General features: G+C 44.8%; 1 protein-coding gene across 2 annotated transcripts in view; it reads right to left on the bottom strand.

Moving 5' to 3' along the window:
• NBAS (NBAS subunit of NRZ tethering complex) overlaps positions 1–12324 on the bottom strand; it is a 916216-nt gene that overhangs the window by 567210 nt on the left and 336682 nt on the right. For both annotated transcript variants that reach the window (XM_068280281.1, XM_068280282.1), the window contains exon 28: positions 6656–6778. In XM_068280281.1, coding sequence (XP_068136382.1) covers positions 6656–6778 — 123 coding nt within the window. The remainder of the gene's footprint in view (positions 1–6655; positions 6779–12324) is intronic.

Genomic DNA, 12324 nt, shown 5'->3' with positions numbered 1-12324 from the left:
GGGAGGGGTGGGAAGGGGAGGGAGTTGCCTACTGCTGAGTTTTTGATGTGGGAGCTTCTCTCTTTTCTCTCTTTCTTTTTTTCTTGTTCTTTTCTCTTGCAGAGGAAGTAGTCTCTGTTGGTAGAGGGGGGGGGGATGCGTTGCTTATTTTGATTGGTTTTGAGGATTTCGTTTTTGTCTCAGTTTTTCATAGATTATTATAAAAAAATGTGTTTATAGATTAATGCAAACTATGATGCAAATTACCCCCAACTACGGGCGGGTCCTGATGAAGCCAAGCTAATAAAGTTGGGACATGGCTTTTGTAAAGCTGCTGACTGTTTGTGAAATTTAACCACTTAACGACCGCCCCCAGCCGATGGGCGGCGGCAAAGTCCGGGCCCAAACGACCGCAATACGCCCATCGGCGGGGGCGGCTGCGGGAGTGGCTATGCGGCGATCGCGTCATTCGTGACGCGATCAGCCGCCGGGGACTGGCTCCGCCCCCCATTCGCCGTAACCCGCCGGCCGTTCGGAAGCGCCGGCGGGTTACTGGCATCCGGATCGCCGCTGCAACAGTGTATAATAGGCTTTGTAATGTATACAAAGCCTATTATACTGGCTGCCTCCTGCCCTGGTGGTCCCAGTGTCCGAGGGACCACCAGGGCAGGCTGCAGCCACCCTAGTCTGCACCCAAGCACACTGATTTCCCCCCCCTGCCCCCTGATCGCCCACAGCACCCCTCAGACCCCCCCCTGCCCACCCCCCAGACCACTGTTTGCACCCAGTCACCCTCCTAATCACCCATCAATCACTCCCTGTCACTATCTGTCAACGCTATTTTTTTTTAAGTCCCTAATCTGCCCCCTACTCCCTCCTGATCACCCCCCCACCCCTCAGATTCTCCCCAGACCCCCCCCAGACCCCCCCCCCCGTGTACTGTATGCATCTATCCCCCCTGATCACCTGTCAATCACCTGTCAATCACCCGTCAATCACCCGTCAATCACCCCCTGTCACTGCCACCCATCAATCAGCCCCTGATCTGCCCCTTGCGGGCAATCTGATCACCCCCCCACACCAATAGATCGCCCGCAGATCCGACATCAGATCACCTCCCAAATCCATTGTTTACATCTATTCTCTCCTCTAAACACCCACTAATTACCCATCAATCACCCCCTATCACCACCTGTCACTGTTACCCATCAGATTAGACCCTAATCTGCCCCTTGCGGGCACCCAATCACCTGCCCACACGCTCAGATTGCCCTCAGACCCCCCCCTTATCAATTCGCCCGTGCAATATTTACATCTGTTATTCCGGGTAATAACCCACTGATCACCTGTCAATCACCCATCAATCACCCCCTGTCACTGCCACCCATCAATCACCCCCTGTCACTGCCACCCATCAATCAGCCCCTAACCTGCCCCTTGCGGGCAATCTGATCACCCACCCACACCAATAGATCGCCCGCAGATCCGACATCAGATCACCTCCCAAATCCATTGTTTACATCTATTCTCTCCTCTAAACACCCACTAATTACCCATCAATCACCCCCTATCACCACCTGTCACTGTTACCCATCAGATTAGACCCTAATCTGCCCCTTGCGGGCACCCAATCACCTGCCCACACGCTCAGATTGCCCTCAGACCCCCCCCTTATCAATTCGCCCGTGCAATATTTACATCTGTTATTCCGGGTAATAACCCACTGATCACCTGTCAATCACCCATCAATCACCCCCTGTCACTGCCACCCATCAATCACCCCCTGTCACTGCCACCCATCAATCAGCCCCTAACCTGCCCCTTGCAGGCAATCTGATCACCCACCCACACCAATAGATCGCCCGCAGATCCGACATCAGATCACCTCCCAAATCCATTGTTTACATCTATTCTCTCCTCTAAACACCCACTAATTACCCATCAATCACCCCCTATCACCACCTGTCACTGTTACCCATCAGATTAGACCCTAATCTGCCCCTTGCGGGCACCCAATCACCTGCCCACACGCTCAGATTGCCCTCAGACCCCCCCCTTATCAATTCGCCCGTGCAATATTTACATCTGTTATTCCGGGTAATAACCCACTGATCACCTGTCAATCACCCATCAATCACCCCCTGTCACTGCCACCCATCAATCACCCCCTGTCACTGCCACCCATCAATCAGCCCCTAACCTGCCCCTTGCGGGCAATCTGATCACCCACCCACACCAATAGATCGCCCGCAGATCCGACATCAGATCACCTCCCAAATCCATTGTTTACATCTATTCTCTCCTCTAAACACCCACTAATTACCCATCAATCACCCCCTATCACCACCTGTCACTGTTACCCATCAGATTAGACCCTAATCTGCCCCTTGCGGGCACCCAATCACCCGCCCACACGCTCAGATTGCCCTCAGACCCCCCCCCTTATCAATTTGCCCGTGCAATATTTACATCTGTTATTCCGGGTAATAACCCACTGATCACCTGTCAATCACCCATCAATCACCCCCTGTCACTGCCACCCATCAATCACCCCCTGTCACTGCCACCCATCAATCAGCCCCTAACCTGCCCCTTGCAGGCAATCTGATCACCCACCCACACCAATAGATCGCCCGCAGATCCGACATCAGATCACCTCCCAAATCCATTGTTTACATCTATTCTATCCTCTAAACACCCACTAATTACCCATCAATCACCCCCTATCACCACCTGTCACTGTTACCCATCAGATTAGACCCTAATCTGCCCCTTGCGGGCACCCAATCACCCGCCCACACCTCAGAACGCCCTCAGACCCCAGCCCTGATCACCTCGCCAGTGCATTGCTTGCATCTATTTCCCCCCTCTAATCACACCTTGAGACACCCATCAATCACCTCCTGTCACCCCCTAGCACACCTACCCATCAGATCAGGCCCTAATTTGCCCCGTGTGGGCTCCTGATCACTCGGCCAAACCCTCAGATCCCCCTCAGACCCCCTTCCGATCACCTCCACAGTGCATTGATTGCATCTATTTTCCCCTCTAACCGCCCCCTGAGACACCCATCAATCACCTCCTGTCACCCCCCTAGCACTCCTATCCATCAGATCAGGCCCAATACATCCTGTCATCTAAGAGGCCACCCTGCTTATGACCGATTCCACAAAATTTGCCCCCTCATAGACCACCTGTCATCAAAATTTGCAGATGCTTATACCCCTGAACAGTCATTTTGAGAAATTTGGTTTCCAGACTACTCACAGTTTTGGGCCCGTAAAATGCCAGGGCAGTATAGGAACCCCACAAGTGACCCCATTTTAGAAAGAAGACACCCCAAGGTATTCTGTTAGGTGTATGATGAGTTCATAGAATATTTTATTTTTTGTCAAAAGTTAGCGGAAATTGGATTGTTATTGTTTTTTTCACAAAGTGTCATTTTTCACTAACTTGTGAGAAAAAATAAAATCTTCTATGAACTCACCATACCCCTAACGGAATACCTTGGGGTGTCTTCTTTCTAAAATGGGGTCACTTGTGGGGTTCCTATACTGCCCTGGCATTTTAGGGGCCCTAAACCGTGAGGAGTAGTCTAGAAAACAAATGCCTCAAAATGACCTGTGAATAGGACGTTGGGCCCCTTAGCGCACCTAGGCTGCAAAAAAGTGTCACACATGTGGTATCGCCATACTCAGGAGAAGTAGTATAATGTGTTTTGTGGTGTATTTTTACACATACCCATGCTGGGTGGGAGAAATCTCTCTGTAAATGGACAATTGTGTGTAAAACAAATAAAAAAATGTGTCATTTACAGAGATATTTCTCCCACCCAGCATGGTTATATGTAAAAATACACCACAAAACACATTATACTACTTCTTCTGAGTACGGCGATACCACATGTGTGACACTTTTTTGCAGCCTAACTGTGCTAAGGGGCCCAAAGTCCAATGAGTACCTTTAGGATTTCACAGGTCATTTTGAGACATTTGGGTTCAAGACTACTCCTCACGGTTTAGGGCCCCTAAAATGCCAGGGCAGTATAGGAACCCCACAAGTGACCCCATTTTAGAAAGAAGACACCCCAAGGTATTCTTTTAGGTGTATGATGAGTTCATAGAAGATTTTATTTTTTGTCACAAGTTAGCGGAAATTGATATGTATTGTTTTTTTTTTCACAAAGTGTCATTTTCCGCTAACTTGTGACAAAAAAAAAATCTTCTATGAACTCACCATACTCCTAACAGAATACCTTGGGGTGTCTTCTTTCTAAAATGGGGTCACTTGTGGGGTTCCTATACTGCCCTGGCATTTTAGGGGCCCTAAACCGTGAGGAGTAGTCTAGAATCCAAATGCCTCAAAATGACCTGTGAATAGGACGTTAGGCCCCTTAGCGCACCTAGGTTGCAAAAAAGTGTCACACATGTGGTATCGCCGTACTCAGAAGAAGTAGTATAATGTGTTTTGGGGTGTATTTTTATACATACCCATGCTGGGTGGGAGAAATCTCTCTGTAAATGGACAATTGTGTGTAAAAAAAATCAAATAATTGTCATTTACAGAGATATTTCTCCCACCCAGCATGGGTATGTGTAAAAATACACCCCAAAACACATTATACTACTTCTCCTGAGTACGGCGGTACCACATGTGTGGCACTTTTTTGCACCCTAAGTGCGCTAAGGGGCCCAAAGTCCAATGAGTACCTTTAGGATTTCACAGGTCATTTTGCCACATTTGGTTTCAAGACTACTCCTCACGGTTTAGGGCCCCTAAAATACCAGGGCAGTATAGGAACCCCACAAATGACTCCATTTTAGAAAGAAGACACCCCAAGGTATTCCGTTAGGAGAATGGCGAGTTCATAGAAGATTTTATTTTTTGTCACAAGTTAGCGGAAAATGACACTTTGTGAAAAAAAACAATTAAAATCAATTTCCGCTAACTTGTGACAAAAAAAAAAAATCTTCTATGAACTCACCATACATCTAACGGAATACCTTGGGGTGTCTTCTTTCTAAAATGGGGTAATTTGTGGGGTTCCTATACTGTCCTGGCATTTTAGGGGCCCTAAACCGTGAGGAGTAGTCTTGAAACGAAATTTCTCAAAATGACCTGTGAAATCCTAAAGGTACTCATTGGACTTTGGGCCCCTTAGCGCAGTTAGGGTGCAAAAAAGTGCCACACATGTGGTATCGCCGTACTCAGGAGAAGTAGTATAATGTGTTTTGGGGTGTATTTTTCCACATACCCATGCTGAGTGGGAGAAATATCTCTATAAATAGACAATTGTGTGTAAAAAAAATAAAAAAATTGTCATTTACGGAGATATTTCTCCCACCCAGCATGTGTATGTGTAAAAATACACCCCAAAACACATTATACTACTTTTCCTGAGTACGGCAATACCACATGTGTGGCACTTTTTTGCGGCCTAACTGCGCTAAGGGGCCCAAAGTCCAATGAGCATCTTTAGGCTTTACAGGGGTGCTTACAATTAGGCACCCCCCAAATGCCAGGACAGTAAACACACCCCACAAATGACCCCTTTCTGGAAAGTAGACACTTCAAGGTATTCAGAGAGGAGCATAGTGAGTCCGTGGCAGATTTCATTTTTTTTTGTCGCAAGTTAGAAGAAATGGAAACTTTTTTTTTTTTTTTTTTTGTCACAAACTGTCATTTTCCGCTAACTTGTGACAAAAAATAAAATCTTCTATGAACTCACCATGCCTCTCACTGAATACTTTGGGATGTCTTCTTTCCAAAATGGGGTCATTTGGGGGGTATTTGTACTATCCTGGAATTTTAGCCCCTCATGAAACATGACAGGGGGTCAGAAAAGTCAGAGATGCTTGAAAATGGGAAAATTCACTTTTGGCACCATAGTTTGTAAACGCTATAACTTTTACCCAATCCAATAAATATACACTGAATGTTTTTTTTTTTATCAAAGACATGTAGCAGAATAACTTTCGTGCTCAAATGTATAGGAAATTTTACTTTATTTGAAAAATGTCAGCACAGAAAGTTAAAAAAGTCATTTTTTTGACAAAATTCATGTCTTTTTTGATGAATATAATAAAAAGTAAAACTCGCAGCAGCAATCAAATAGCATCAAAAGAAAGCTGTATTAGTGACAAGAAAAGGAGGTAAAATTCATTTAGGTGGTAGGTTGTATGACCGAGCAATAAACCGTGAAAGCTGCAGTGGTCTGAATGGAGAAAAAGGCTCTGGTCCTTAAGGGGCGAAAAGACTGTGGTCCTGAAGTGGTTAATATAAAAGAAAAAAAAATGTAATCAGTCAGGACTGGAAGTATTTAACATCAGGGTACCTGAACTCTGACAAACACAATTTTGCTGAGGACATGATTATTAATAAAAGTTTCTTCACTTTACTGCACTGTGTTTTATATCAGGAATTAAGAATACAGATCATCAATTTTATTTGCACTATTGTGGAAAGATGAAAAAACCTACACTTCAGATCTCATTAGAAACTGGTCACGCCTGATCTGTGTCTGCCACAGCCAGTGATTATCAGACACACGTACGGCAGAGCAGTGGGCAAGCACGCCATGGGAAGACCCTCAGGTTGCGGCTCTGAGCTATTTACTGAGGTTCTTTTGGATCTTCCATGCAATTAGAACACTACAGATAACACAACAGATTCTTACTTGCGGCCTGTGTGACGGGTAAGGCGTACGATCAGCTTACGGGCTTCTTCCACGCTTGCCTGTGTCGCCTTCACAAATGAAATGGGCTTCTGGAGTCCGTGCTTTTCCAAGATCTCCGCAACACTGCCAAGGAAAGGTTAATTAGTATCAGAACGCAAAATAAAACAGCAGAGTGCTGAACAGACTTTCATACTATTCTAAGAAACAAACAAAGACTTTTCACAGACAAGATACTGAACTGCGCATAACCCACCCAGCAACTATTCAAAGTGTAGCAAAGAACACATCAAAAGCTCCTGGTCAGTTGTAACAAATAAACGTTATGAATTGTATTTAATGCTATATATAATACACATAGATATACACAAAGAGGAGGGTACACTGAGAAAATATCAGAAACAGGTCTGTGATTCTATGATTACGATTATTATTATTGATTTATATAGTGCTAGCATCTTCCGTGGCACTCTAAATAGATTACAAGGTATAACAATACAATATAAACATAACAGTTATCAGTACAAGACTATGGTGGATTACAGCTTATAGCATGAAAAAATCAATTACAGATTTTGACATAATGGTGGAAAATATGTACACACATTACACAGCATTGAGAGACAAAAGGGGAAAGAGAACCCTGGCCAATCGGTCTTACAGAGAGTCTTACAGAGACTCTGAAGTCTCTTTTTTTTACCTTCTTTTGTTTAACAATCCTCTTCAGCTTTAATGCCAGAGTTAAATCGCTGCATCCCAGCAACAGAGGAGTGATTCATTACCTAGAAAACTACCTGCAAAGTTCTACGACTTTGCAGGTCGCAGATCATGCTGCCCTGGCTCGCAGTAAAGATATAAGAGGTAGAAGACCGAGAGCCCAATATAGTGTAGTATGTATTGGAGGGTGGAAGCGGTAATGTGATTTGTAAGTAATATACTTACAAACCAGGGTTACCTCCAAGGCAACCACTGAGTATGCAGGTGGGGAGAACAAGCCTGTCCCCACTCAGGATTAAGACGTCGCTCTCTGTGGATAGGTGGGAAGAAGAGGGTATAACACCCTTCCACCAAGGGTGGAAATCTTGAGATATACAGAGGAGCCAATAGGTTAAAAGTCACTAAAATGTTTAAAACGTTCGTGATGCGGTGGTGGACCAGCCAACCCAAAACAGACAAACGTACTGTCAATTAAAGTAGTAAATAATTTATTCATATACCGTATATTCCGGCGTATAAGACGACTGGGTGTATAAGACAACCCCCCAACTTTTCCAGTTAAAATATAGAGTTTGGGAAATACTCGCCGTATAAGATCACCCCTCTTCCAACGCACATCAAATTAAAATTTAAACAAAAATCATGTACTGGTGCTGTGTATGAACAGATACTGGTGCTGTACTGTATGTGTTACCCAATATATACAGTAAGAGTATATAGACAATTGACTTGTTGCATTGATCAACTCTCCTTAAGTAGACTGGTCAGCTCTCCTTGTCTACCTGTTTATCAGAGCAGTATGGAAGAATAGATTGCACTCCCTCAGCAGGGAGATCTGAGAGACGGTAACAGGATAGGGCGTATCACCCGGCATCAATGACGCCCGGCGTATAAGACGACCCCCAACTTTTCAGAAGATTTTCAAGGGTTAAAAAGTAGTCTTATACGCAGGAATATACAGTACTCCCAAGACAAGCTGCAATGCGTTTCGCAGGCAAAGTCCTGCTTCCTCAGGCAAAAAACAACAGGAGTGATACACAGCATGGAGTCAAGAATACGCTCACAGGGCTTTTCTTCCTGGACAGGCTGAGCTTTGAGCTGTAGCTCTGCCTCTCCGCAATCAATCTCCGCGGATCTCTGCCATCCCCCCGCCCCTCTTCGTGAAAGAAGATTGAGAGGGGCGGGGAGAGGCGGCGAACCGCAGAGAATGAGATTGACGGAGGAGGAGGCAGAGCTACAGTGTAAAGCTCAGCCTATTCGAGGAAGTGAAGCCCTGCGAGCCCGGGGGGGGGGGGGGGGGGGGGGTACTGTGGGGGGGGAGGGGGGTTGCAAGGCTCATCTCTAGTAATAAATCACTCCTCTGCTGCGGGGTCACAGCAATTTAACTCTGTCATTAAAGCTGAAGTGGATTGTTAAACAAAAGAAGGTAAAAAAAGAGACTTCAGAGTCTCTTTAAGGGATAGGACAATAGGTAAAGGGAAGCTGTGTATGAGGTGGTAAAATGGTGGTCAGATGCCAAGGTGTCCTAAGAGAGGGAGTATGCTTGCCTGAAGAGGTGAGTTTTCAGGTTGTGTCTAAAAGGGGTAAGTGTGGGTGAGTGGCGGACGTGTTGAGGGAGGGTGTTCCAGAGGAGGGAAGAGGATCGAGAGAAGTCTTGTAGGTAGGAGTGAAAAGAAGTGACCAGGGGGGAAGACAGGAGAATATTGTAGGCAAGAGTCAGGATTTTGAATTATATCCTTTGTGTAACTGGCAGCCAGTGAAGAGACTGACACAGTGGGATGGGGTTGGAGAGGTGGATGAGTCGTGCAGCAGAAATTATGATGGACTGTAGCTGGGCCAAATGGTTAGCAGGTAGTCCACAGATCATAGTGTTAAACAGCAATTGCAAAAAGCAATCACATATGATGAGGGACATAAAAAGGTACATGTGAAAAAGAATATAGAAGCATAAAAAAAAAGTACTGGGATAGCAATATTAGTAGTAATGGTTGTCTGTCATGATTTTTCTTGGTAGGTTCAGATGGCATTTCCATGTACAAACACACTCTTAAGCTATGTGCCGATCAGCGAGTTCAGCTCTATTTTGGAGGATGGGGAATAAGTGGGAGTGAGGTGCTAGTGGAACAGGTAATTTGGACTCAATGTACACTTGATAAATTGGGCACGGCCATACACACCAATGAAAATAGCAGCTATGGGAGGTCATTTCGGCAACAGAGGCACTGAAGTTCGGCAAAGATCTATAATATTGCTGAACTCCGACTAGCGGAGGTCACAGCGGGGATAGCAAAGGTAGAGTTTGCCTACTGTGTAGTGACAGCGGGGGATAGCAATGATGGAGTTGGGTAATATGTTGCCAAACTCCATGTAACGGCAGTGACAATGGTTAGTGTTAGGTGTAGGTAGAAGGTTTGCTATAGTTAGGCATAGATAGGGGGAGGTCAATGTGAGGATAGGATAAGATACGGTGATCATAGACTAGCGGTAACATTACGAATATTCTACTGTTGGCAACATCTCACGTCTATCTTAACTCTTGGTGCATTTAAATATACACACCGTCACCAGTGATGTTACATAATAGTGTGAACTGGGTGTGGTTTTCCAGCATGCCCGAATGCTAACAGAAGTCGGGTATCAAAACACACTTAATGAAAATCACCATCCTGAAGAATTTAAAAATCTTAAATGGATTAATATAAATTATCATTTGTTTCAGAGTAAAATACAATATCAATTTATTTTTCCTACATCACAGTCACAGATTTAAAAAAATATGACAGGTTTTTGACTAGTTTATCTCCTCATAGGGGATTCCCTTGGTTTTCTTTATTTTCAAACAGACTTACTGATTGGCAGTTGCTCTGCTCTGTCTATCTGCCAGAAAAGTGTACAAATGAGTAGGCAGGCTAGCTGGCATGTTTTTAAAGATCCATTCCTTAGAGGTTTTTTTTTAGTAAAGAATAGAGGCAATACAGAGAATTCCCCTCAGAAGAGGGAAGATGGGCTGGTCCAAAACCAATCATATCTGTCAGAATTTGTTTTTATACCTACTGTGAGTGTCAGAGGAATATGGAGATACGACCTCATGGACCAGTAATGTGGTGCCCCACTTCACTCTGCAGAGCTGGGCAGCATGGTGGCGTAGGGATTAGCAATCTCACCTTGCAGCGATGGGTCCCCGATTCCAATCCCAGCCAGGGAACTATCTGCTCGGAGTTTGTATGTTCTCCCTGTGTGTGGGCTTCCTTTGGGCACTCCGGTTTCCTCCCACATCCCCAAAACACACAGATAAGCTATTTGGCTTCCCCCTAAAAAAATTGGCCCTAGATTACGATACATACACTACTTTCTCAACCTTTTTACCCAGGAGGAACCCAACAAATAACTTTTGGATCTCAAGGAACCCCTGCAAACAATTTTCTGGTCTCCAGGAACCCCTGCATTTATTTTGCAGGAGGCTTGGTCTTTAAAGAGAACCCGAGGTGGGATTTCATTATGTTACTGTTGCCCCATGTTGTGCCTCCATGTCCCCCCTGCGCGCCGCTATACCCCCGCAGTGCTGGCGACACACAGCGTGTCGCCAGCACAATGTTTACCAATGCGCTGTCTGTCAGCGCCGCTCCCCCGACTCCTCAGCATCGGCGCTACCCGCCCGTGTCCCTTCCCTCCCGCTGATAGGAGGGAAGTGACGCGGGCGGGTAGCGTCGATGCAGAGGAGGCGGGGGAGCGGCGCTGACAGACAGCGCATAGGTAAACATTGTGCTGGCGACACGCTGCGTATCGCCAGCACTGCGGGGGGTATAGCGGCGCGCAGGGGGGACATGGAGGCACACCATGGGGCAACGGAGGCTGGTCTTAGTGTGCACAACCAGCCTCTGTGCCCCAGTAACATAATTAAATCCCACCTCGGGTTCTCTTTAAAAGTAGATGAGGCTGTTAATTTTACTACCTCGTATTACACTGACACTCATTATACTGTGCTCATTATTATTCTTACCCCCAATTTAGTGCTTCTTTTTACAGTACCCCGTATTATAATGTTCTCTATTATACTTCCCTCACGATAGGGTAAAATGCCAAGGAACCCCTGCAGAGTCCACAACGAACCCTGGTTGAGAAAACCTGAACTACATGATACATACATATGGTTAGGATTAGATTGTGAGCTCCTCTGAGGGACAGTTAAGTGACAAGACAATATATACAGTATATATAATGTACAACTCTGCGGAAGATGTTGGCACTATATAAATACTAAATAATAATAATAAAAAAAAAAAAAAAAAAAAAGGTGAGGAGGTCTAGCACACAACCAGAACGTGAAAGACTCTGTCAAAGCCATCACACCACTTCTCAGAGGTAAAGAAAAGTTATCCACAACTATTTATTTTTAATCTTATGTGAACTGTGTTTAATTTCCTCTGCCTGGAAATCTATTTTAAACTTAGTATAATCTCCCTTCATCTTTTTAGGCAAATGTTTGAACTGCTACTTTGTCATTTTGTTAATGAATTTTCTTATATGATTTCTACTTGATTGATAAGAAAGAAAAAAACTAAAACAGGAACAAGTTTATAATAGCTTAAAGTCAATCTAAAACAAAATGTAAAAACATGACAGCGGGGCCAAGCTACTATGCTTAAAGAGACACTGAAGCGGGAAAAAAATGATGATATTATGATTTGTATGTGTAGCACAGCTAAGAAATAAAACATTAAGATCAGATACATCAGTGTAATTGTTTCCAGTACAGGAAGAGTTGAGAAACTCCAGTTGTTATCTCTATGTAAACAAGCCATTAAGCTCTCCGACTAATTTAGTCGTGGAGAGGGCTGTTATCTGACTTTTATTATCTCAACTGTAATTGAACTGTTTACTTTTCCTATGCTAGAGGAGAGGTCATTACTTCACAGACTGCTCTGAAAGACTCATTTTGAATGCTGAGTGTTGTG

This window comes from Hyperolius riggenbachi, chromosome 4 (assembly GCF_040937935.1).
Source record: "Hyperolius riggenbachi isolate aHypRig1 chromosome 4, aHypRig1.pri, whole genome shotgun sequence".
NCBI lineage: Eukaryota > Metazoa > Chordata > Amphibia > Anura > Hyperoliidae > Hyperolius > Hyperolius riggenbachi.
Note: the sequence above shows the minus strand (reverse complement) of the source record. Positions and strands in the feature narration are given on the sequence as shown.